Source organism: Cheilinus undulatus, linkage group 13 (assembly GCF_018320785.1).
Source record: "Cheilinus undulatus linkage group 13, ASM1832078v1, whole genome shotgun sequence".
Lineage (NCBI taxonomy): Eukaryota > Metazoa > Chordata > Actinopteri > Labriformes > Labridae > Cheilinus > Cheilinus undulatus.
The window spans coordinates 15,037,545-15,065,362 of NC_054877.1; the positions used below are offsets into that span (position 1 = coordinate 15,037,545).

General features: G+C 40.6%; 1 protein-coding gene across 1 annotated transcript; it reads left to right on the forward strand.

Moving 5' to 3' along the window:
- The first annotated feature begins 107 nt into the window (after window positions 1-107).
- mppe1 (metallophosphoesterase 1) lies at window positions 108-27,762 on the forward strand. The gene is made up of 9 exons (XM_041802620.1): window positions 108-758; window positions 871-979; window positions 5,404-5,507; window positions 18,921-19,001; window positions 20,711-20,819; window positions 21,194-21,274; window positions 23,773-23,895; window positions 24,145-24,285; window positions 26,643-27,762. The coding sequence occupies exons 1-9, from the start codon at window positions 505-507 to the stop codon at window positions 26,826-26,828; spliced, it is 1,188 nt and encodes a 395-aa protein (XP_041658554.1). The 5' UTR covers window positions 108-504; the 3' UTR covers window positions 26,829-27,762.
- Window positions 27,763-27,818: the final 56 nt, after the last annotated feature.

Sequence of the window (27,818 nt, forward strand, 5' to 3'; positions counted from 1 at the left end):
TCCCCCCCTACATTTTAAAATTTCACAATAATAAGTAGGCAGATAATTCAAACTTGGGTAAATATTTACAGGATTAAAGTATCGTTAATTTTCTGTCATCAGCCACAACACATATTGAAAATGCACGTGGTTCTTGTTGTGTTTTATTTTGAAAAACCCACACACCGGAAACATCTCTAGCTTGACGGTGAGGATGGGATCCGAGCGGAGCGGAGCAGTGATTGTGAAACAGCGGCAGGCTGCTGTTCTGTCGCCTGTCCCTGTGGGCTTGGGGAGATTTATTTTTTAACTTTTTATATCTGTTATTTTAAATCACCTGCGGACGTCAGGGATCTTTATTTTTTTTACATCAGGTGCAACCTCAGAGGAATTTACCATGAGCATCACCGGGCCGGAGAGCTGAACAGTCCCGGGTCTGAAGGAGGGAAAGAAGATGCCTCATGGACCGCTCCATCACCACCAGTGCGCCACTTCAGGGCATCCCGACCGCCGAATAACAAAGAAATGCCGAGGTTTAGTGTTACATGGATGGTGGCGGTGCTGTTGATTGTGGTGGTCGGCGGTGCTTTCTTCTTCTGCGAGTATCTCATCTACTTCCCCACCATCCTCAAGTGCAACTGGCCGGAGATCAGCCATGCAAGGGCCGGCGGAGAGGGCATCGACAGCCGGTCAACGGACTCCACGGTCCGGGCTATGGTGTTGTCGGACACCCATCTCCTGGGAGCCGTGGGGGGACACTGGTTCGACAAGCTGAGGAGGTAATGCTATTTCTCCTTTGTTTCTGCAGCTATCCATCATTGCCCCTCTGTGCTGAGTGATTTGTAAACAAAAACAACCCACAGGCTAACGCTTACTTGTTGTCTCCAAAAGGGAATGGCAGATGGAGAGGGCTTTCCAAACCGCTCTGTGGCTTCTCAGGCCTGAAATAGTGTTTATTCTCGGGGATATCTTCGACGAAGGCAAGTGGAGCTCACAGAAGGTAACGCAGAGCTCCCTGTTTTTCTCCTTATTGTCTGCAAACCCACACTGCCTGTGAGGAGGATGATGATGGTGGTGATGATGCTGATGCAGAGCAGAGGCCAGCACTCTTTTGTCATCATCACCATCATCACTTTGTATCATCCAGGCCCAAGAGGCTGCAGGTTTTCCTCAAAACATCACCAACAATGACAACAGAAGCAGCAGCAGCAGCCTTTCTCTTTCAGCCATCTATGCTACATCCATTCTGCTTTAGGAGAGAAAAACAGACACAAAATCCCCTGGGAACCCTTACATATCTTTTGCAGGATTGTGAAAGGGATAAGTCAACTCAAATGTAAGAAAGAAGAAGTGTGCTGCATTGAAAAAAAGCCTCATTAGAAAAAGGAAACAGAGCTTGCAGACTGTAAAATCTCCACTAATCTACTACATTCCCCCGTCAGCTTCCTCGTACATTTTCTCACTCGGTTGCCGTCTCTTCTGTAATTTGTATTCTGTGGGTTTACAGCAAGAGGAGCAACTCGAATCCTGGAATATACAGACAGAGAAATGCTGGAAGTAGGTCAGCAAGTACAGCTTGTTTTTATTGGAGATCAATCTGTTGATATTTTCTTTGGGTGATCAGTTTAGGGTCCTCATCTCATGCCTGAAAATAGTGAAAATGGTGGTCAAAAGTTACTGAAACCCATGACAATGCATTGATTTTTGAGAAATTTAAGATGACCTAATCTGGTATAAGGGATACCAGCTTACAACTAAATGAATAACTCGAGATCCTCAGAAACAGCCAGAAATTACTCGTTGTTATAAAGTGGCGTAAATAAAATGTAAACTGCATTTACCTAATTAATAGGCCACTATATCTCATAACAGCTACTAAAGCTACAGTTGAATTTGCCTGCCCATTTGGAAGATTTGTTTTACTTATTATGAGCATTTCAGATTTTTTTTTTCAATTTTTACTCTTGAATAAGATATCTATCTGCAGTCATTTGGTGAATGAGGCTTAAGATAAGTGAAATGGGATATTTAAGACTAAAAATTTAACAAAAATACTTGCTGGATTTGAGTTTATTAGAGTATGTGAGCCTAAGCCTGATTTATACTGCTGCATCAAATCAATGCTGCAGCACATGCCTCAGCTCTGAACCTACAAAGACGCCTTTACGTGCACAGCTCCTCAAAAATGTAACTACATGTCAAAACTGTTTAGTCTTCAAGCTCTGTGATTGGTTGGCTGGGTAGCATCAAGTGACTCTGAGTAAGGTCTACAGGCATAGTGTATTTACTCTGGTGTGAGATAAATGGCTGCAAATGACAAATTAATTCATCAGATGTATCCAGAAATATTGTTGGTGCATTTCCTCATCAGAAGTCTCAGCTGCTGAACAAATGCCTTAACTAAATCAGCGGGGTACATTTCTCCTCTCTTCTTGCTCAATATTTATCAACTCCAACATTATATACTGGCTGTCAGTTGCCATGATTGTTTGTGCACAAACGAGCACAGACAATGATAGGACTGGAAACTGGGGTGTAACGAGTGTCGTCTTTTGCCAGTTTGCATAGAATGCAGACACACCAATATCCCAGTATGTAGAGTTTATGGTTGTGTAGGCCACTACAGCTATGACACGGATTCAGTGCAGAAGTTCAAACCATGCTTAGAGTTTCCATGAAACAGCTTCACCTACGACTGCTTAATTATGGCAGAAATTATAATCACAGTTATTTTGATTGAGAACTGAATAAAATTAATTGAGTGAAAATACATAACTGTATAGAAATAATGATATACAACAATGACGGATACGCTAAAATAATGACTTTAATTGTCAAAATATTACAACAAACTCTGACACATTACTAGATGACAAAACCTGTGTACAAAACCAGTGTAACAAAACATGTTGCACAATAACTGTTAATCACGATTATCTTGTTTCCTAAATTGTGGGAAGCCAAAATTATGATTGAAGTTGAAACTTGAATACTTCTATTATGGAAGAATCCACTACCCCCTTCATCTACTTCATTGCTGTGTGATATAATGTCTGTTTTAGAATTAGAAAAGCTAAAGTTTTCAAAACACGGATCTGTTGGCAAGTTCTATGACCCCTGGTAACCCCTAATCTCTTACGTCAAGGGACTGAACTCCTTAGAACAAGAAGGGCATATTTGAGGGACAGATAACACAACCAGTGGCTGAACACTGCATAGGCCATTGTTTCTTTCCTTTTATTTATTTATTTATTTTTATTATTTATTTTTTGTGAATATATAATTTATATATAGTTTTTTATTTATTTGTTGTATTTTTTGATTATTTTTTCTATTTTTATTTTTTATTTGTTTTAATTTTTTGAATATTGTATGACATAAGACATGAGATAAGAAAGTTGTAGATGAAGGGTAACAAAAGATGAGCACATGGGGGGGTTGTTCTGTGTTGTACTTTAACTTTACCCTCATACAAAATACTATTCATGATGTGATGAATCAAGAAAACTCTAATAAAATATATTTGGGAAAAAAAAATTGAAACTCGATTAAATCGCCCACATTAGTTCAACAGAATTTAGCCACCCCACAAAGAAAAAGTGAAAAAAATGTCTAAAACCCAATTGTAATGTTTTAAAAATGAACTCAAGTATAAAGAAGCAGAACATTTGTATATTATGGCTCTTTAAGAGCAAATATGTGGACATATTACTTTAAAAATGTCTGCTTTGGGCTTCCATAACACAGAATGTGACCATTCTGGTTGAATATAAAAGATTCATTTTAATTCTAAAATCACTTTCTCAGTCTTTGAAAAACTATGCACAAACCAAAGGCATCCATGTAAAGATGAAATAAAGCACACAGTGTAGGAAATCAACATGTTTTTGATCTTGGAAGTGCAAATAACCATTTCTCATACTTAAATATAACATCTTAATGTCACTTGTTTAAAACATTTTCCACAGTCCAAAAATATTCAGTACAAAATAAAATAAAAAATGCAAAAAGAACTGTCACAATTTATTATTTTTTATCCTTGTAATGTTCCAAGACACAAATGTCACATTGTAAAAGCAATGTACAAATTTAGCATAAAATTGATGACAGAAAAAGTATCAGAAATGGGTTTAAAAACACCTGGGTTTAACTTTTAAATTATAGTAAAAAATATACACCATCCATTTCATGGTAGTGGTGTTTGAGGTTCTTTTTTGTCGCAGCAGCTCACATAATGAGCTGCAACTTTTGCATACTGTTGTTCTTCACCCAGCAGATACGTAGGTTTCTGTTCGTTGCTCATGCTTGGTATTGTTTTAGTTTTCTTGTGAAAAGTGGAAAGAACTTGTCTCTGTTTTCTTTTTAGAAAGAACATGTGGTTATAAAGTGCAGCACTGTTTCCACCTCCTGTTGGCACAGCTTATCATCTTCAGAGATCCAGCGTTTTCTGTGGCGTCCTCTCTCGGTGGCGAGGTTGTGTTCACTGAGTCTGTACATAGATCTAGAGATTTTTTTTTTCTAAAAAACATCTAAAATGTAAATGTTTCAATTACAGATGAAAATGAAATCTATCAAATCCTCATGCTCTGGATCTGGAATGTACAAATGTGTGTCTTTTTTTTCTTGATGCATGTCCACTTTGGGCTTCTATAGACAGTTAAAACAGAATACGACCATCTCCCAAATACAAAAGTAAAATCTTAGTCCTAAAATCTATTTTGTCTGAGGAGAATATCTACAACACAAAGGTATCCAATTCCCTGCATGAACCTTCCAAATACTGAAAGCCTTTGTTGACTGACTTTTTCGTTTCTGGTGTCTTTGAGGAGATTTCATTGAAAAGGAAATAAAAGCAGCAGGCTGAATTTATTCAAACCAATTATTTTCTTTTTTTGTTAACTGATTCATGTTTGAAAACTGTGGAAAGTTACCACCTTAAATCCTAAAATACGTTTCCAAATTTCTGGTTGTCTTCAGCTAAAAATGTATAAACATAAGAACAGATGAATCTTCATAACCAAGAGTGTGAAACTACAAATCATTTGCCATTTCTTCCCTGATAAGTTGCTTCAGAGAATTATCAGTTATTAAAATGCTCTAATCTTGAGTCACTGCACTAATTGTTTGAGCGCTAATTAAAATTAACATCAGGGAATTGTTTGCAGACACGTCAGTATGAAGAACATCCCATAAACATATAACACTGATGTAATTACAGCTCTCCTGTGAGCTGCTTCTGTCCTGCAGGTGCTAAAATTGAATCTGAAGTCGCCCAGCTTAGACACCCATGAGGGCTGCTGGGTGACCCTTGGAGATCCCATTAACTGGGATCACAAGCGTTCCTGGGGCAGATGGTTCTTATTAAAGGTCCGTTCAGAAACTTGCTTAAGCTGTGTACGTGCTGTCCCCTCTCTCTTTCTGCAGCACTGGGAGGACGACGTGCGCCGCTTTCACAGGATGTTCAGGCACACCACGGACACAGAACTGGTCGTACTGGTTGGAAACCACGACATCGGTTTCCATTATGAGTAAGGACATCTTTTAAAGCCTCAGTGTTGCATTGTTTAACTTCAAGTCTCACCGGTTCACATTTTTGCCTCGCCTGAACAGCCAATAATGAAGGGAGGAGACGACTTAGCAGAGTTTGGAGGCTCATTATAAAGAATTTTCACACTGAAATGTCTACATTATTTAAAACAAGAGTTTTTATGCTAGGTATTTTTTAGTTGAATACTTATTATCACAAATATTTCCATCTTCCATTTTCATAGCCAGAAAATTTGTGAATTTAGTTATTGTAATGTGACAGTCCTTTCCATGGCAGCCACCATGACAAGACACAATATGTTGTTTTTTTTTTTTTTCTGTGGAGGCGCTCATTGCACAAACCATAATGGCTACTTTTAATAGCAGTGTTAAAAAAAATCCTTGATGAAATGTGTCCAAAAAGGGACAAATGTAAATAAGACCATTGGCAATCTACACAAGCAGTGGGCAAATAGTAAACTCAAAAGGCCTTTATTTGTATAAACTGTATTTGAGAATAATTGTTTGATATATTCATTGCATGGATATATTTCACATTCATCTGGGAAACCTCCCATAAAAAGTGTAAGAGAAGAACAGGACTTCTCAAAAAATCCTCAGAAGGTAACTGGACGAAGGTTCTGTCTGTCACATTCTTACGGCCAATCAGAGCATCAAGACAAAATGAGGTTGGCAGTAACCTGAGGTTGACAGGCAGGCGCAGCAGTAGTTCATGAACAGCAGTTAAGGTTGTTGGTGGATAAAACTCATACCAGCAGGGAGGAATGCAAAAACATCTTGTCAGGGTGGGTAAAGGTGGGACGCAAATGCAGACCCGGGGTTTCTTAAAGTTAACCCCAAAGCGATAACCACTAGAATCGCGAACGATTATTGGAAGAGGGAAACGAACTGAAACAAAATGGGAGAATCCCAAACCAAAAGTGCCCATTTTGAATCACACTGAGGAAAAAAATAAACTTCCTGGGCAGTCTAAGAAACAGTCTTAGGGAAATTAATGAACAAAAGCCACCCAACTGGTGTTATGTGAAAACCAAAAGATTGGACAAAGAAATCCATCAACAACCTTGAAATTTTTGAATCAGGGAAAACACAGGAAGGCTCAAGAAGTGCTTTGGTTCACTAACATTCATGGAAACAAAGGAAATTTGGAGAGATGCTCTCAGTACCTCTGATGGTGAGATAATGAGTCAGCACAGAGCAGAGCAGCTGAAGAGTATAAGTAAGCTTCCCACACCTGGTCACAATCAAGGCCAATCAGCCACACACACCTGACTCTGCACTGAGCTGATTCCCTCACCTGCCTCTGTGAGCAGTGAGAGTGAGAACCCTCACAGGACCCCCCTTTAAGGAACGGCACCAGATGTTCCAGCACGGCCCTCAGAGCAACGAAGGCGGGAGTCCCGTATAAGGTCAGGGACCAGAATGTCCCTTAGTGGGACCTAGGCACACCAGACGTTCCAGCACGGCCCTCAGAGCAACGAAGGCGGGAGTCCCGTTTAAGGTCAGGGTCCAGAATGTCCCTTGGTGGGACCTAGGCATGCTCCTCTGGACCGTATCCCTCCCAGTCTACAAGGTATTGGATACCACGCCCTACTCAACGACTCTTTAAAATGCGTCGAACTGTATAGGCTGGTTGTCCCCAACCAAACGGGGTGGAGGTGGAGGCCTCACTGCTGGTGCAAGGGGACTGGAGCAGACTGGTTTCAGGCGGGAAACATGGAAAGTGGGGTGAACCCTCATAGCCCGAGGAAGTAGGAGGCGAACAGTAACCAGATTAACCCTTCGACATATTTTAAAGGGGCCAGTAAATCGGGGTGCCAGCTTCCGTGACTCTACCCGCAGGGGGAGATCCCTAGTGGGGAGCCACACCCGCTGACCAACACAATAACATGGGGCAGGACGCCGATGTCGGTCCGCATAACGTTTCTGCTGTGTCACTGAGCACAGAAGAGATGTGCGGACCTGTGTCCAGGTAGCACGACATCACAGGACAAATTGTGTTGCAGAAGGCACCCCTACATCCCTTTCCTAGTCTGGGAACAAGGGTGGCTGATAACCATACTGGCATTCAAAAGGAGATAGGCCTGTGGATGCATTTTGTAGTGTGTTATATGCATACTCTGCCCAGACAAGTTGATTGCTCCAAGTAGTAGGGTTGGATGAGACCAAACAGCGTAGCATTCTTTCCAGTGACTGATTTGTACGTTCAGTCTGCCCATTCGTCTGGGGATGAAACCCAGATGACAGACTGGCAGAAGCACCCAAAAGAGAACAGAAGGCCTTCCAAAAGCGGGAAGCAAATTGTGGACCACGGTCTGAGACAATATCCTGGGGAAGACCATGGTGGCAAAAGACATGTCTGACTACCAGTCGGGCGGTCTCCACAGCAGAAGGAAGTTTTGGTAAAGGAATGAAGTGGACTGCCTTTGAGAACTGATCTATTACCACCATAATGACAGTGAACTCCTTTGATGGTGGTAGTCCCGTAACAAAATCCAGGGCCACATGTGACCAAGGTCTATGTGGGACAGGTAGTGGCTGGAGAAGGCCAGCAGGCGGTTGTTGCGATGTCTTGTTTTGTGCGCACACTGTAGAAGCTGAAATAAAGTCATGTACATCCCTCTCCATTTGGGGCCACCAAAATCTCCTTTTGAGGAAATTCAGAGAGCAACGAACACCAGGGTGATTAGTGAGGCGAGATGAGTGACCCCATTGAAGCACCTTTGACCTCACAGCTGCTGGGACATACTTGCAGCCTGCAGGCCCCCCTCCCAGGTCTGACTCCTGCTGCTGAGGCCCCTGGACCACGGCATCAATCTCCCAGCTGAGTGGTGCAAGGATGTGGGTAAGAGGTATTATGGGCTCTGGAGATGTGTCACTATCTTGACAGTCAAATTGCCGTTTGAGGGCATCAGGTTTCTAATTTTTAGAACCGGGGCGATATGACAGGTTGAAGTTAAATCGGTTGAAAAAGAGGGCCCACCGGGCCTGACGTGGGTCCAGGCGCTTTGCCTGCTAGATGTAGGCCAGATTTTTATGATCTGTCCAGACCTGAAAAGGATGCTCAGCACCCTCGAGCCAATGGCGCCACTCTTCTAAGGATAACTTAACTGCAAGAAGTTCCTTGTTGCCTACATCATAATTTTTCTCAGCTGGTAAGAGACGCTGAGAGAAAAAGGCACATGAGTGGAGCTTTTGTTCCTTTGGAGATCTTTGGGACGGGACAGCTCCAACTCCCACATCTGAGGCATCGACCTCAACAACACAAGGTAACGAAGGGTCAGGGTGACTGAGGACTGGCGCACTGGTGAACCTCCTTTTGAGCTCAGAAAAGGCCTCTTCAGCCTATGGAGTCCATCTGAACCGTGAGGTTCCCCTTTATTCAGCGCTGAAATAGGTGAGGCAATTGAGCTAAAGCCCCTAATGAAGCGGCGGTAAAAATGAGCGAACCCCAAGAAACGCTGCACTTGCTTGATGGAATCAGGCTGGGGCTACTCAAGCACTGCCTTGACCTTGCTAGGGTCCATGCTGAGGTTACCCTCTGACACAACGTACCCTAGAAACTTGATTTTAGGGGAATAAAAGAGTCATTTCTCTGCCTTTACAAAGAGTAGGTTCTCAAGCAACCTCTGAAGAACCATTTTCACATGGATCACATGCTCTTGATATGACTTTGAAAAAATCAAGATGTCATCCAAATACACATACACAAAGATTTCTAGCATGTCCCTGAGGACATCATCCACAAATGCCTGGAAGACAGCCGGGGCATTTGACAGTCCAAAAGGCATGACCAACTATTCATAATGCCCCTGTGGAGTGTTGAATGCGGTTTTCCATTCATCTCCTGCTTGTATGCATACCAAATTGTACGCATTTCGCAGGTCTAGCTGAGTGAAGTAGGATGCGCCCTGCAGCTGCTCAAATGCAGTGGACATGAGAGGGAGTGAGTAACGATTTTTTACAGTGATCTTGTTAAGACCCCTGTAATCAATGCAGGGCCTTAGCCCCCCGTCTTTCTTCCCTACAAAGAAAAAGCCAGCCCCAGCTGGTGATGTAGAGGGGCGAATAAATCCTGCCGCTAAGTCCTCATCAATATAGTTGTTCATAGATACTGTTTCTAGTCTTGATAATGAATACAAACGTCCTCTAGGGGGTGTAGTGCCAGGGAGGAGATCGATGGCACAATCATAGGGCCTGTGGGGATAGCAGGACCGAGGCCTTCCGTTTACTGAACACCTCACTTAGTTCTGTATGTTCTTCAGAGACCCCTTCAGGAATGGAAGAAGACACCGCTCCAGAACAAGTAGAGATGACAGCCTTGGGAGCCTCAACAGTCAACTGATCACATGGTTTAGATAAAGTGTGGCTTCCCGAAGGCAAAGAACCAAAAGGAGTTTTGACTGTCAAAGTGGGAGACTCAGAGGCAGAAGTGCATGTGACAACTGGGGTCTCTAGTCCCAAAGGACTGAGTTGCAGAGCGTTTGATTCAACTAAGTGAGCTTCACATTCTGGGCTCCAACTCAGTACTTCCCCAGATTTCCAACTGATATGTGGGTTATGTTCCTCAAGCCATGGATGAACCAGAATAAGTGGTAATTTGGGGGTGTCAATCAGAAAAAACTGCATCCTTTATACGTGTTTGCCTATACGAACAAAAACCCAGCCCGTGATCTTTTCAACCCTCCCAGTACCCAAAGGTTGCCAATCTACAGCAGTAATGGCGAGTGAACAGGGAAGAGTAGACCTGGGCAGTTTAAGATTGTGGGCCAGGGTTTGGTCCATAAAACTACCAGCTGCCCCTGAATCTGCAAAAGCTGAGAGGTTACATTTACTACAGTTACCCTAGGATAATTCAAGGGACAAGAAGGTGTGGTTGTTGGCTACCTGGGGGAATTTATTCAGACTCATCAGGACCTCCCCACATTCTGATGAGTCACTTCGTTTCCCTGAGCATATTTGCTATGCAAAAAGGGGCACTTTCGAATGTAGTGACCAGTCTTTCCTCAGTAAAGACAGGCCCTACTGCGTATACGCCTCCGTCTTTCTGCCTGTGTGAGATGTGTGTGTCCAATTTGCATGGGTTCATCAATGTCAGAAGACCCCCAGGATAGATCTGGCTTTTCAGGAGGAATGTTAGACCTGTCCTTTAACCTTGGACTGGTGTTAGCCTGTCTTCTCTCTCTGTTACGCTCACGGATTCGATTATCGATCCGTGTTGCTAAAGAGATTAATTCTTCTGGCCCTCTGGCCCTCTCTGTGGTAAACATAGAAGGCTGGACTTCAAAAACCAGACTGCACTGGGTAATAAACCCCTTACATTTCCCTGGATGCCCATCATAGCCAGCAGGAGTAGCCAATATAGGCTCTTGAACTACAGAGGGGTTATGAGACTGAACTGGGGGCACCTGACGGGCTATGTGATGGGCGTCAGTAGGGGTGGAGTCGGGTGTTTGTAAACTAGCAAGAATTTCTTTTAGCAAATTGTTAAGAGAAGCCTGTTGGTGTGCAATGGCTCAAAGCATTTGCTTGTGAGAGCCCAAAAGAGCCCCCCTGTGCAGTTATAGCCTGCCCATGTAAGGCTATTTTATCACTGAGGTCAGAAGTTTCGGGATCAGCAACAAGGTGGTCTGCTGTGTCCACTAATGGCTGACTCATTCTGTCAGGGTGGGTAAAGTTGGGACGCAAATGAAGACTCAGGTGTCTTAAAGTTAACCCCAAAGGGATAACCACTAGAATTGCGAACGATTATTGGAAGAGGGAAACAAACTGAAACAAAATGGGAGAATCCCAAACCAAAAGTGTCCATTTTGAATCACACTGAGAAAAAAATGAGGAACTAAACCACGGCTGCCTAGCAGCTGATAAGAACCTAAACTTCCTGGACAGTCTAAGAAACAGTCTTAGGGAAATTAATGAACAAAAGCCACCCAACTGGTGTTATGAGAAAACCAAAAGATTGGACAAAGAAATCCATCAACAACCTTGAAATATTTGAATCAGAGGAAACACAGGAAGGCTCAAGAAGTGCTTTGGTTTACTAGTATTCATGGAAACAAAGGAAATTTGGAGAGATGCTCTCAGTACCTGTGATGGTGAGATAATGAGTCAGCACAGAGCAGAGCAGCTGAAGAGTATAAGTAAGCTTCCCACACCTGGTCACAATCAAGGCCAATCAGCCACACACACCTGACTGCATTGAGCTTATTCCCTCACCTGCCTCTGTGAGCAGTGAGAGTTAGAATCCTCACACATCTTCTCTGTCAAGAGAAGCTGTCAGTGAGGCTCTGTGCTCTTGTTTTAATAAACACTGCCTCCAGTGCCTCAAGTGACGCTGATTGGTCGGGTCTGCTTCAGACCTGGCACAGTCGTTTCAGATTGGAGCATTGTAAGAACGATTTGTCTGATGACTGACATGAAATCTTGCCAGTCCATTTGCTTTGCAAGGTTGGTTTAAGGAAGTGCAGTTGAATTATAGGTACATGCAGTTTCAAAGTTTGTTTCTTTTGGTATTTTTACCACTTACATATTGCAAAAAAAACACATTTTACAAAGTGTAGTTGTCTCACTTTAAGTCATAAATATCTACAGTTACAATATGTAAATGGACTTGAGCTTGTTTAGCAGCTTTCTAGTTGTAAGAGTTCTAAAAGTGCTTTTTACACCACAGGTTACACTGGCCTAATCAGAGACTGATGTTGGAGGCTGCTATGTAAGAGCCCACCAGTACTAACTAATCTCATTAATTCATATTCACACACTGATGCTAGATGGCACTATGCAAGAGTCCAGCAGTACTACTAATCCTACTCATACATATTCACACACTGATGTTGGCGGCTGCTATGTTAAACTCCCAGTATTCACTAATCTCATTCACACATACTTACACACCGATGTCAGAGGGTAATATGCATGAGTCCACCAGTATTCATTTACATAGACTGATGTGACTTTGAAAGAGTTCATCCGTATAACCTGATCTCTATCACACATATTCATACACTGATGTTTTAGGCTGCTATGTTAGAGCCCTTCCACATTAACTAATTCTACTCGTACACACTCACACACTGATCTTAGAAAGCGTCATGCAAGAATTCATCAGTATTAGCTAATCTCATTCATATATATTCACACGCCACTGATGCAGCAGTGGGAATGTATCCTCAGGGGATTGAAATCAGATGACCGACTCTACCATTGATCCAAAGCTGCCCCAATTCACCCAACTAGAACCACAGTCACTGATTAGTCAACAACATGATATTTTAACATATTAAAGGCAAAAAGAAGACCTGAGTTCAAATAAGTAATTTTTTTTTTTGTCAAAAACCTTAAAACGAATAGTTTGCTTGCGGTTTTGGCACCTATTTTGACTAAACAGATTTTGTTTTGTTGCTTGTAATATCCTGAAAAAAAGATGCAGATGTAAGTTGAGACTCGTCTGTTGAATATTGCACAGGAAATAAATGAAAAACATTTTTAAGGCTTAGGTTTTACAATGAAAATCAGACCAAAGACCCAAAGAAGTAAAAAATACAAACTCCAGCTACTGTAAATACATTCTACAGCCCTAAAATTGTCTTTATCTGATCCTTTTTTAATTTAAAAGAAACAAGAAACTTATATTTGACCAAGTCGAGATTTATCCACTTTATTTGAACAGATTCTAGTCAAGGAAAGGACAGAAAGTATTTTTACATTAGTGTTTATTTTTATAAAAGTGGGCTTTTTACCTTGATAATCAGACATACAGCATTTAAGAATCAGACTTTGTTCATTGCAGTGCAGGTTTAAAGTACAAGGATTTTATCCTGGTGTTTTTGTGGAAAAAGAGAGAAACTAAAGAAAAAAGTCAAAAGCTATTAAACAGCAGCACTCCTACTGTCAATGAACTTAGATAGAAGAAGGCTGAAAGGAAAGACAACTTTATTTATAGAGCACCATTTATACATACAGCTATTCAAAGTGCTTTACAGAGTCAAAAACAAGTATTTATAACACCAGGAGCATCAAAAGACAGGACACCAAGAAAAAACAAGATATTCAAATATGGAATGCCAAAATCAAAAAGCCATGAATTAAAGAATATTTGAGAATGAGATGATAACATTTAAAGTGGTAAACATAGTTAAAATGTCATTAAGTAGGACATTCAAATGTGAAAATATTTGAAAATATAACATAAATCTTAAAATTGTTGAACGCTGAAAACATTCCTGCTTCTGGTTGTTTAAACCTTTCATTAAGCCTTGAGCTCTTTTCACTGACATGTTTTTTTGAGGCCTTCAGGCCTTTAATTTTATACAAAATGATGTCGAAATAAAATGTGAAATGGATTGTGTGGTGTAAACAGACAATACCTGATGGTCCAGTGTGTGTTAGTATGACATAGAGAGTCTGGTTTAGAGGCGGAACGTGACGTTAAGAGATTTAGTGACAGCAGCCTGATCTGGAAAAACCTGCTCTGAGTCACACCAGCTCTGTGTGATGCTTTTCTTCTTATGAGCAGTGAAATTTACATCTAACAATAAAGCAACAATAAATCACTTCATGTAAGTGATGACTCCATCATTCAGTGTCACGGTTGTCATTTTTTAAAAGATATAATTTTGTGGGGGTTTTTTTGCCTTAATTTAGAGAGAGAGGACAGTGGATAGAGTCAGAAACAGGGATCAGAGAGAGCGGGGATGTGACATGTGGGAGCCACAGACTGGACTTGAACCCGCGTACATGGGGCACAGCCTAACCACTAGGTCATTTGTCCCGTCACTCTTGTAATTTCACCATGGCTGTCGTTTTAGGGGAAGTGCTACTCAGCACGTGGCTCTTCTGTGACGACTTGTGGCTCCTTTAAGTCATACTTGGAAAAATAATTTCCCAAGAAAACCTTAAAAATAGGGGAAAGTTTGACCTCGGAGATTATCCATCGTAAGTTACATCAATAAGTTTGGTTCCCACTATTATACAGTCAGCTTTAATGTAAATTTTAGTTATCAACTTCTATTTTTGTCTCTATTTTTCCATTGGATTTGTTCAAGAGGAAGAAGATAAATGTTACTGATTCTTGAGAAAAGGGACAAAACAGGTTCCAGACTTGACTTTGTACTTTTGTTTTACTAGCATAATGTGAAGTGAATATTTGTGTAGGAAACTGGTTTTACTTAAACATTGTTTTCCAAAATATGATTTTTTTTTTCATTCATCTGAGGTGTCTAATCACTGAACTTCATGATTTCTAACTTTATCTTTAATATTACCAAATTAAACTTATCATTTTAAATAAATAAATTATTATTGTATATAGATTAGCTGGTATTTTAACAAATGAGCAGAATAACAGGACATAATGCATTTTTTAAATGACAGAGTGACAGGTGATAGGGGGATCAAAGTGGCTTAAACTCTGTTGTTGAGATATGAAGCCACAGCAAAAGTTTAATACCTGCAGTTCCTTGAGTGTCCACTTGAGGCTGGATCTGTAAAAACAGGAATCCCCATTACAGCTCATACTAAAATGTCCACTTTTATAGTAGGACTAAACATGTTTACAGACTGGTATTAAAATAGTTTTTGTTTAAATAACTCAAGTCTTCATCAGTGCACATTATGCTTAATTAAAATCAAAAGTTAAGGCTGAGATATACTTGCTGTTCCACCTTGCATGCAGCTTCTTCATGAGCCTAACTGTGAGTATACTTACCTATGCATGAAGCATGCTTCTGCAGGATGCCTCAGGCTATGTAAGAGAACTCAGGCTGTATACAACAACCTGATGTGTGGGATGTAAACTACAAGTATGGCAACTCTTGAGGAGGTTACTATAATATTAATTCTGGAATTTGACATAACACAACATTAACATCAATAATCAATAGTAACATCAGATCAGCTCAGGCTGATGGATGGAACACCGGTGTATCAGAATGATTTGTGACTGTGTTCCTGGTGACTTTCAGCTGACTGTGTTCATAGATGATATTAAAGCAGTAGATGAAAACAGAGGGTCTGTTTGAAAAGTCCACAAATTCCTCCCTAAAATCTTCCCTATCTACTTTTCCTTGACCTCAACAGAAAATGTCACATAAAGGTGTGAGTAAGAAGATGGGAAAAAAGAACCATAGTGATTAGGGAGTTGACTGAACCTACATAGGTGGATGTTTAAGATGTGACATGGTTTTACTGTGAAAAAAAGAAATACAGTTTATCTCTGATGGATGACAAAATGCCCAACTTTCAGTCAACACGTTCTTCGATGTTCAGTGAAGTTCATGAAACATGAAACCTCGGTGATAAATATGCACTCATTAAGGTTTTCATGTTTTCTCACTACAGCTTGTGACTGTGAACATCCAGAACCGCTGAAAGAGTGAATATCTCTTCATTTCTACTTACTTAATAATCAATACAAGTAGATGAATGATATTTAAGTACTTTTATTCATACCATAGAAATGAACACATCTTTACCTATTCATTCTCTCTTTAATTCTCTTAATAATTACAAACTGCTCTGGTAATTTCAGCTAGTTGTTAATGTGAAAAGCACTATGAACTGCAAATAAAAATCACTCCATGGTACGGATAAATACTATCTATGCCTTACTTTTTAAATAAACCAGCTTCCTCATCTGAGCGTCAGAAATCTTGCTTTGAAAAGGAAAATAATCTCAAAATAGTGAAACAAATGGAGCTTGAATATATGACTCATTGATTAATTGGATGCTTGGATGAAAATTTTAAAAACAGTTATCATCTGTGAGATGACATAGTTGTCATGTTGTTAATATTCCTCTGCTCATCATCCTTTTCTCCCATTTATCACATGAATCTTAAGTTTGACAGAATGAAAATGATTGTGTACAGTGAAGTTAAAGTTACAGTCACAGTGATCACTTGTTTTAATGAACAGTCCATGGCCTTACCATGGCCAACAATGAGATACTTTCAGGTCGTTTCACTCAGTTAGGAACCTTCCTAACCAAAAGGACTATTTAAATGGACCCAGAAAGTGTCCTTGTGAAATAAAAATCTTTGTCAGTACTCATCAGATATGTTTTTTTTTAAATAAAAATAATACCAGACATACAAACACAGTGATGGACGCACTCAGCTGAAAGTCACCAGTTTGCATGGTCACTGGTTGAACTGAAACACCGATCTTGTTAAGACCTGAGAGGAGTAGTAATGGTACGCATTTTGTCCTTCTCCCGCTCTCTTCTATTTTTGGGGCATAAGACATGCACAGATTTGCTAAAAATGGTGTGAAAACTGAAAAAAAATGCTAGCTTGAGTTAGGTTTCCAAAATGGCCCTCAGGAATTTTTTCAATAACACCACCTTTTGTACTTTTAAGTAATACTGTTAGAAAGCAGGGTTTTATTTCCTAGATTTATGAAATTCAGTGTGTAGATGTGGCTTGGAGGTATCTACAAAAAATGTGGAACCTTTGATTTTCTATCTCTAACAGAAAATCCACCATTTTTAACAAATTAGCAAAAGTTGGGGTGTTTGGGCCTCTTTCGAGGGTCATACTTGATCTATATACTCAAAGAGATTCTATCTGTTTGACTTGTACTTTAGTATACAGCTAGAAGAGACCTTGATGATAAAAAGTTCTTTTTGACATTTTCATTAGTTGAAAGGTGAGCCTTGTTCCTGTTTCATGATGATGTGTTGTTGCCATGACACAGGAAGTATTTTATTCAAGGGCTTAAAACAATTGTAGAGTTTTAAAACTTGACAAATGTTTTGATTGCCTCTACTAAACATGAACACTTCATCTCAAATCCACACTGCGTTAGTTTTTAAGGCTGGGCACAGCGTGATGCTGGTGATACATGGTGGCCACTATATGACTGTCTGCCATTTTTGGGGCAGAAAACGTGCACCACTTTGATCGAAGATTGCTTGATTGAAGATTGCTTAAAAAATCCTCCTCTTTGTCTTTACTAAGGTCCTGTCCACACAGAGACGAATTCAGGAGTATACGCAAAAGTTTTTTGTTGTACTGGCATTTCATCTACATGGAAACGGCATTTTAGGACGCCGTAAACGCTACTTTTTGAAACCGGGTCCCAGAGCGAGCAAATCTGTAAATGTTTACCATTTCATCTCCTTGTGGACAGCCAACCGCATCTTTCTTGAAACGATTGCGTCACACGTAGCGTCGCCCACTTAACCTGCATGTGCATATCGAACCAAAACAACAATGTTGGATTACGGGGTGTGTTCGTGCTGCAGAAGCTACTGAGCTTATTATGGCTTTTACAACAAAATCTGATGCTTCTTTACCCTGACGGTGAACAACATACACCATATGTTCTTAAATCCACCGTGGAGAACAACCAGAAGGGCAGCTAGAAGAAAGTTTGTTTCAGTCTTCTGTGATCTGCTTCATTTCTGTTGCAGCAAGACAGCGCCACGTACAGGCTTGGCATATATACTACATCGTCTCCAGATGTTTTCAGTGGTTTCATATTTACGCGGGCATTTCCTGAAACCATCCCGTATTTACGGAAAACTTTTTCAAAAGGAAACGGAAATATAACGTTTTCGTCTCCGTGTGGACAAGGTCCAAATTAACTAGCTTTACGTACTAACATGGCAACTGCTACTGTTCAGCTTCAGAAATCCTCTTCTCAAACCAATGATCGACATAACTTAGAGGACGTCCATCTTTTATAAAGTTTATACAAAAGATTCTGCATGCCTGAATTTCACCTTGAGTCACACACAATCACCTAACCAAATAAATACATTCCTGCACACAGCTTTGACCTCCATACAAAATTTCAGCCTCCAAGGATAAAATATGTCTGCCAGAGAGTATAAGGACTATTCTGAAGCCTCTGAATGTCTGAGTGACCTATAACACAGCCTGTTTAAGCTTAATTCTGTGGATTTTTAAAGGGCAATGTGGAAAAGCAACATCCTCTAACAGTTTTCTGACCAAAAAAAACTTTTTCAAGCGTCACATGCTCATCACTTAAATAAGATCTTGCCTAACTTCATGATGAGTTTTGAGCCTGTACTTTTGTGGCATTGTAAAATTGGATTGCATTACATTGCAGAGATATTGCATTTATTGAGTATATAACTCTTTTTTGTTGGAAAGTGTTCCTGTTAATTTCTCAGGGGAAGAAGCAGTGAAAGCAAATAGAGTGAGATGCATGAAATCCTCCTTCAGTTTGGTATTTGATGTCTGTGATTCGGGAACGCGGGATTATGTCGACACGCAGTTGCTGCTCGTGTGCGCGTTTATTTATTTGACTGGTGCAGCAGCAGGGAGACGGTTCGCAGCTCTTATGTAACACTGGTGACAGACAGACGTGACACCCTGAGCAGCAGGTTTTGTGTTTCAGTGTGACGAGCATGTTGTGTTTCCCTGCAGGATGGACTGGTTCAAGCTGCAGCGCTTCGAGAAGGTCTTCAACGCTTCCTCCACACGGGTCGTCACCAAAAAGGGCATCAAGTGAGTGTGTGCAGGACCATGAAACATACACAGGATGTCCTGTGACACAGCTGCGGGGATCTGACTCAGCAGGCTGAGAGGTCATAGGTTTAATTCCTCTGAGTCCCTATGTGCCAAAATAAAAGCTTTTTGTGCAAAACAGCAGACAGGAAGCTTCCCCAGAGAGCTCAAATATCTGCCAAAGGACAAAAAAGACAGATTATATTCCTTTTTCAGACTAAGAATTAGTGAATATGAAGTATTTAACTTCCCCATGGATCAAAATACTCCACAAAACTTCTTTTTATCAGTGTTGGAGCTTCAGAGATGTCAAAGTTTGGTTAAAAAAGCTGCTAAAATGGTACAAAATGTCCTTTTAAATGCAAATCATTAATCATAGTTGTAAATGTTTCAAAGGAAAAGTTACAGATCCAGTCACTGCTTGGTGTTACAAGAGGGTTTGTTTTGCAGCAGGAGCACATTAAGAATTATAACGACACATCAGCAGTAACATCAGATCCCATTAAATTCAGACTGCAAAAATATTACAGTATTAATAGGGCTGTCAAAGATGTCAGTTGATTGGCTAATTATTGATTGAAAAATAATGCAGCTTTTAAAAAGCATATGCACATTAATCACACTCTCACATCTTCATACAATCTTCCAGCATAACTTTGAATTTGATGAAAACACATGCGGGAGATTCACTGTGCCCTCAGTGTGTATTGTCTTATCCCCTCTAAATCAATAATATAAGACATCGATCAATAAGTGGACCATCCAAGACTGTCTACCTGTCTTATGTTATGCCAAAAAAACAGCATCAGAGATTGAGAACCCCCATTATATTGCACAAAGCATGATGTTCAAAATGTGCATTTTAGGTAGTTTTTATAACTTTTAACTTGCATTTAAGCACAAACATCACTTAATAACTACATTTTGATTTTAATTTGAACTAATCTTAACATTTTTTAAAATTACAGAGAAAATTTCAGATTTTAAATCATATGAAATTTCTATTTGATTTATAGAAAGCATCCAGGTACCCCCCCTTCACTGTCTCGCGACCCCCCTGGGGGTCCCCACCCCCACTTTTGAAACCACTGGTATATTGAACTAAATTAACGGCCTGCTGCAGCTGTATTTCTTGCATCTTATTGTAGATCTATGAAGGTTGGGTAACTTGTGTGATAACCTTTAAATAAAAGGAGATTGATCGTGAAACTTTGGGCCAATGCTGATGTTTAAAATAACATTTTAGCAATATTAATACAAATTCCAGTGTTTTCAGTCACTTCTTATGGTTAAAGACTCTATTCTGACATTTTCTCTCATGTTTGGCCATGAAATCAGATCAGTTTGTCCAACAGGTCACCTCCTCTTTGAATCAGCTGCGCTGATGCCAGCTTTAAACTGATGGGACACTACAGATAAACTGCTTCTGACATCTGCTTGTGTCATTTTATTTGCAGATAGGCTGTTCTTTGTCAACAGGGCTGATACTGATGTCAGTCCCCACTTACAATACAATCACTCCATCACTCAGATCAGAAGCTAAAAAAACAGCAGAAAACCCCGAACATATCAGTGCAGCTTTATTTTTTAAGCACTCCTGGCTTTTTGGCATCTCCTAAGCTTGTCCAAGTTTCCTGATGGGATCTGTCTCTGCAGGTGTTCTGTGTTTAACGCCAGAGTTATTGAGACATTTTCCCTCCTCTCTTCAGTTTTCTGCTGGTGAACAGTGTGGCCCTGCACGGTGACGGATGTCCCATCTGCCAGTCTGTGGAGAAGGAGCTGATCAAACTCTCCAGAGACCTCAACTGCTCCCTCCAGGTGGGAGGAATGTTCCCTGAAAGTCAAAAACATATTTCACACACTTTCACACACTTTTTCACAGCCAGCAGCACCTTGAAATGCTCTCGATCATCAAGTGGAACTAAGTGAGGAACAAGAAGGAGAAAATTAAACTTAAATCCTGTCTCATCTGGAGCAGGTGTTTTGTGCTTTTTTCAATGTAAGTGAGGCACTTTGAAAGTTTGGGCTGTTTACTCCTCTTCCTTCCTGTGAGCAGCTTCTTGCAACTTGCAACAGAAGGATTGGAGAGATATGAAATGAAAAACGTTGGCTGATGTTGGAGGACACGCTGTGAGCTGGCGGACAAGGCAGCTGATGAATTCTTTATGTTGTCTTTTTTTCTTTTTCTGCAGAACTCGCAGACAGGCAGCACGGTGATGGACAGCTGTGAGGGCTCGCAGCTCTATCCTCCAACGCCCCCCATCATGCTGCAGGTAAACTACAGGTGTACTCTGTGTCCGTCTGAGGCTGGCAGGGATCCACTCACTCTGCATTTGAAACTCTTATCCAAGCATTTTGCAGGGAGAGAATTTATACTGAGCCATCTCAGATATAGAGAGTCATAATCTCATTTGTACATCCAAACTACTCAGTTTGTGCTGGCTTCAAAATGTCTTTCCTTATTCCTGTTACAAAAAGCATCTAGAAGTGCAGAAAAAGTTTGGGCAAATGAAGTGGCTGTCTTCCACAAATTTGACTTTTTAGCTTGAATTTCTATTTTTGTGCAGCCTCAGATTTAAAAAAGTATTTTGAGTGCCATAAAAGGATTAAAATATCACAACATTTCTGATAATTTGATATTCTACAAGTCCTTTTTCAGTTTTTATACAAACATAGCTATGCACAGGACAAAACAGTTTTAAGCTGCATGGTCTCGAGGTTCTGATAAAATCTTTATCTTCATCCTGTGGCCTGTTGACTGGCTATGCATGAGGGATGAGTAATGAAATCTAGTACCAGATCCAGACCAACCAAATGAAAATGCAGATTTCAGTGCATCATTTTGGTACCCTGCTACCTCAGTGTCACCCCCCTAAATCCGAAAGAAAGGCACAAAATACCTCATAGAGTTAATATAATTTATCTTGTTTTATTACAGCAGAGCATGAACGTCTCTCACATGTTTTACAGCTGGAGCAATACTGCCGCTGTGCTCACGTGCTCTTTTACTTGATTTGTCCTGAGACAGCGCCATGAGGTCAAAGGAACTACCTGCACAGCTCAGACAGGAATATTGCAAGGCACAGGCTAGAAAAAAGTACTGCTGCACTGAAGGTTCCCAAGTGCACAGTGGCCTCCATAATTCTCAAACGGAAGAAGTTTTGCACAACCAGGACTCTTCCAAGAGCTAGTTACCCAGCTAAACCAAACACTTGGCTTTAATGTGGAGTATTTTGAGTACTCTGAATGGGCTCTATGGCGGCGCAGGGGTTAGTGTTGTTGCCTCACAGCAAGAAGGTCCCTGGTGTGCTTCTTGGTCAGGGCCTTTCTGTGTGGAGTTTGCATGTTCTCCGCGTGCATGCAGGTACTCCAGCTTCCTCCCACCACCAAAGACATGCTCGTTAGGTTAATTGATCGCTCTAAGTTGGCCGTAGGTGTGAATGTGAGCATAGAGTCGGAAACAGGGAAGAGAGCGGGGAGAGACATGCAGGAAATAGTGCCACGGGCCGCATTCGAACCCGGGTCACCTGCGTACATGGCGTGCGCCTTAACCACTCGAATACCAGCACGCCATTTTGGACTTATTTTACATCACTAAGACACCACTGTGTGAAGGGTTGTGTATAGGTAAATGTGACCTGCAGTGCAAAAGTGCTCTAAGAAGTCAGACAGAAAACCACAAGCTCAAGTCCATTTAGCATTCACAAGGTCCATATTTAGACTCTAACTCGACAGATTTACACATTCCTAAACCCACTCTTTCCAATTAAGGTAATCTTGGCAATTTAGGTGTTTGATTTATAAATTGGAGTCTTTCATCAAATGTCACACATGAGCTGGCTCTCAGCCCTCAAACTGAATTGTTGCAGCAGCTTCCTGGTTTTTACATCATTTTTAATCTGATGCCTCTGGGACATTTAAAGCTCATTATTGAGAAAATTTGTCCTTAATTTCACTTTTACTGCTACATTAAAATACACATTGGGAGTGTTTTTCCTGTCACAGAGGCACTTAAACATTGACAGGAGTCTCCACAGACTGAATCATCAACCTTACCGTGTTACCAACAACAAACTAAGCTATAGAAACCTCTAAATGACTTTCCACAGCTTAAAGAAGAGCTGGCACCAGCTGACACAGAAAAACACATGTGAGACTTTTAGACAGAGTGGAATAAGAGGATTTTTATAATCTTAAACCTACTAAACTGAGAAAAAAGGAAAGATGACAGGGGTTACTGAAACATTAGGATGCTCCTTTACACATTTTTTCTTCTTTTCTGTATAAAAGGCGGCTTTACTGACCAGTGGGATCGCTGCTCAGTCTGTCAGTTAGTGTTGATGAGTCATTTGGTCTTAAAATATCACATCATGATGAAAAATGGTCGATAGGAGGTCAAAGAGCTCAGAGAATGTCATTATATTAGTCATTTTGCTCAACTAATGAGGATATTCAATTTAAAATGATAGAAAAAAAGAGGCAATGACGTGCATCTGAGAGGCTTAAACCAGCAGAAATGTTGTGTTTTTTCTTCATAGATGAGAAAAACATAATTCAGCTGTTATTTTTCTCTCTCATCATGTGTTCCATTTATAAACTAACTTATTATTCACTCGATTGTTTTCAAATGAAGGTTAATTCACACTGCATGCCTTTATTCAGCTAAGTACCATCACTTCTGTTAGATCTCTGCTCTATGTATCAAAATGGCAAAGCCTGCTTTAAAATGAAATGATCTAATAGTGTTAATGGTGTCTTTTGTGTCCTGCAGCACTATCCTCTGTACAGAGTGAGCGACGCCAGCTGCACAGGTCAGGATGCTGCACCGCCTGAAGAGCGACACCTGCTGTTCAGAGAAAAGTATGACGTGCTGTCAAAGGAGGCCTCACAGAGGGTGAGCGAGCACTCTGCAGCCTCATCACATGCCTCGCCTCGTTTTTTTTCTTCTCTCAGAGCCTCTGAAGCGGTCTAATCCAGTTAAAATACAGTCTAGCCGTCTGCTGTCAGAGTCAGTGCTGTATGGAAACGGTATATCATGATGAGAATGATGATGATGAGGAGGAAAACGATGATGTAAGTGAGCAGCAACCGGTCGCTCTCTCAGGCTGATGTCAGCTTTCTCTCTCTCTCTCTCTCCCCTCAGCTGCTGCAGTGGTTTAGGCCCCGCCTCATTCTGAGTGGACACACCCACAGCGGATGTGAGGTTCTCCATGACAACAAGTACCCGGAGATCAGCGTGCCGTCCTTCAGCTGGAGGAACAGAAACAACCCCAGCTTCATCCTGGTGGGTGAAGAGCTCTACTAGAATCCTCTCCATTATATTAAGATATAAAGTCACTAAATGAACACTGGTAGGAAAAAAGCCACGAGTAAACCTCTTCATCTCCAGCTCCTCCTCTGGTCCTTGTTGCATCTTCTCATGAAATCCTTGTGGATCAGAGTCCTCCATATTTACTTTTTGAAATGTTTTGCTGCTTACTTTTTGAATACAGTGCTGTTAGAAAGTATCCGCCCCCTCCTGACTTTTTTTTTTTGCATAATTGTCACAGTTAAAAGTTTAAGATCATCAAACGAGTTTTAATATTAGACAAAGATAACCTGAGTAAATACATAATGCAGTTTTTTAATGATGATTTCATCTATTACGGGAAAAAAGCCATCCAAACCTACCTGACCCTATGTGAAAAAGTAACCCCCCCCTTCTTAAATCATGAATTAACAGGGATTAACCACATTTTTTGGAAAGCTAAATTTGATTTCAGTAGCTACACCCAGGCCTGATTACTGCCAGACCTGCTGAATAAAGAAATCACTTAAACTGTACCTGTCTGACAAGGTGAAGCAACACAACACGCTGCCATCCAAAGAAATTCCAGATGAGAAACATCTATCAGTCTAAAAGGGTTACAGAGCCATTTCCAAGGCTTTGGGATTACAGCAAACCACAGTGAGAGCCATTATCCACAAATGGAGAAAACCTGGAACAGTGGCGAATCTTCCCAGAAGTAGCCAGCCCAACAAAATTACTCCAAGAGTGCATCAACGGCTCATCCAGGAGGTCGCAAAAGGAACCCAGAACGACATCTAAAGACCTGCAGGTCTCACTGGTCTCAGTTAAGGTCAGTGTTCATGACTCAGTAGGAAAGAGACTGGGTAAAAATGGCATGCATGGGAGAGTTTCATGTCCAAAATCACTGCTGACAAAAAAGAACACAAAGGTCGTCTCACATTTGACCAAAAAACAAAACATCTTGATGATCCCCAAGATTTTTGGGAAAATATTCTGTGGACTAATGAGACAAAAGGGGAAGTCCTGTGACATCTGGTGTAAAAATTACACAACAATTCATTAAAAGAACATCACACCAACAGTCAAACATGGTGGTGGTAGTGTAATGGCCTGTGCTGCTTTGCTGCTTCAGGACCTGGACAACTGGCATAGAGGGACAGGTAGGTTTGGATGCCTTTTATCCCTTAATATATGAAATCATCATTTAAAAACTGCATTTGTATATTGTCATGCCATCTTTGTCTAATATTAAAATTTGTTTGATGATCTGAAACACTAAAGTGTGACAAATATGCAAAATAAAAATCAAGAAGGGGGCTGACACTTTTTTAAAGTACTGTACAAAGGGCAGAAAGATGTCTTTTACTTGTGCGTGCAAAAATTATTATACCTTTTAAAAAATCAAACTAGGTTAAAACACATAGTGGACATAATAAGAAGAGATGCACTGGAGGTTTATTAAAAAAGATCCCAAGCCCTTAAAGAGATATTTCAGAATTTTTTAAGTTGATGATCTCAGTCAGCATGGCTCCTTGAAGAGGGACTCGCTGGTTTACCGGCTAGGCTATATAGTGTCACAGATGGGTACAGTTTCTCCATGGAATTTATAGCGTTTTTGATAAAAAATGGGCCACAAAACAATGTTGGTGTTTTATACTCAGAAAGCCTCTGTGATGCAAGATCACAAAAGTGGTAGGCAAAGCCTGCACTGCAAAATAGTGACAAAAACACAGGGAGCGTTCTGGGAATAAAATAAAATCCTTCAAAAGTTTTCAGTAGTGCTTATGTTTGAGCCAACATTGTTTTGCCCATTTTTACCAAAAACTCACTTTATTCTACAGAGAAACTGTGGATATGGAGATGGACAAGAACAAAAAAAAAAAAATTTACTCCTTAAAAACATCTCCAAATTCCGATACTAGGAACACAGTAAACCACAGAATTTAGGCTTCTAAATGGGGGTAATGATTAAGTGCAAGATCTTATTTTTTCAGCAGAGATTTCACAGAAGGGTGACTTTGAACAGCCTGATTGGATGGCTTTATCACTTTTACCTGAGTGAATCTTTTTCTGAGATTTTTTTCCCTAAATCTGTGATTAGTGCCCCAACATCGTCTTTTTTTTTCTAAATTTCAAATCATTTCTTTATGTCTTGTTGTCATTAACCATAAAAAAGGTTTGAAATATTAAAATTTAGTACACACGTAGGTAAGAACCAACTACAAGTTCTCATTTTTTACTTGTGGAGGCCCCCTAGTGGCCGAAGAGGCCCATTACAGGCAGCTTCAGCCCACTACCTGTTTCTAACTCATTTTCCCTCCCTTCCTCCCCCCTCATCTCCCTCTCCTCAGGCGTCGGTGTCCCCCAGCAGCTACTCTCTCTCCAAGTGTTTCCTGCCGGAGGAGAGCACAGTGATCGGGGTTTACTGCTCGGCCGGCGCCTGCATGCTGCTGCTCTTCCTCGCTCACTGTATGTGGATGAAAGGCATGCTGCAGTGTCTCAGCCTCTGCCTGCTGGGCAAGCACAAGTCCCTGTGAACTGCATTACCCAGAGTGCACCACGCTCCAGCATTGAGCCATGAAGTTGCTAGAGTTTGGTAGATATTTTATGTGAGGATTTTGCAGAAATGTGACGTCTTGTCCTCCTCCTCAGAACGGGTCAAAATCTGTTTCTCACACCTGGATTTATCCGTCCAAACATTTAGCGGTACTGTGAAGAACTGGAGTTTATATTTTAGAGAATTTTAACAGACTCAAAGTTTTAACCTTAGGAGGATTATGTGATTATCAGGAAACAGGAGAGTGCCAAATTGTTGCAAACCATCTCTGGTGTTTGTTTACCTTGCTTAGGAGTGCCAAACCAGCAGAGCTTGAGGAGATTAAATCACAGAAAAGTAACTGTCACTGATTTTACAAACGTTTTTCTGTGTTTTGTGGCATTAAAAGAGGCAGATCAAACCAGAACATTTGTAAATAGTATCTGTCCCTGTCTGATTTAAGGTGGTAAAGTCAGACTTTGTTTCTGTCTCTTCACTGATGTTTACTGTGACCTGATGTGAACACGCACTCTGTTTCTGTTGTTGATGTCTGACAATCCATCCAGGTTCCTTGTTGTTTTTATGATGCATATCTGAGTATATTTAAAGCTGACTTTCTGTGCCAAATGTTTGTGAGGGTTTTTTGCCAAACTTGTTAAAATGTTTATGATGAACTGTAAATAATGAATCAGAATCTCAAATTCTGTTTTTAGAGCGTTACGGTGTCAACTAGAGGTTGATGTGCACAAAGACTCAGTAAACTCACTGGATCACTTTAAAATGAAACTCTAAATGTTATGGGATGTTTGAGTCTACACCTGACTTTTAAAGATTTAATAATGGTGGCTGAAACTGGCACAATGTTGTGGTTTTGAAATATATGAATGTGATTTGAACACAGATCAGTGTTTGCAAATGAAAAACTGTCCAATAAAAAGAAAGTTTAAGAAGTAATGTTTGTGGAAGCCATTTTCCTGACACATTACAGTCT

Bases quoted from the DNA above. Each gene is read 5' to 3' on its own strand.
- mppe1 (XM_041802620.1), top strand. From the start codon at position 505: ATGCCGAGGTTTAGTGTTACATGGATGGTGGCGGTGCTGTTGATTGTG. The intron at 5,508-18,920 runs GTAAGGACATCT...GTTTCCCTGCAG, and splicing joins GACATCGGTTTCCATTATGA to GATGGACTGGTTCAAGCTGC. The intron at 20,820-21,193 runs GTGGGAGGAATG...CTTTTTCTGCAG, and splicing joins ACCTCAACTGCTCCCTCCAG to AACTCGCAGACAGGCAGCAC.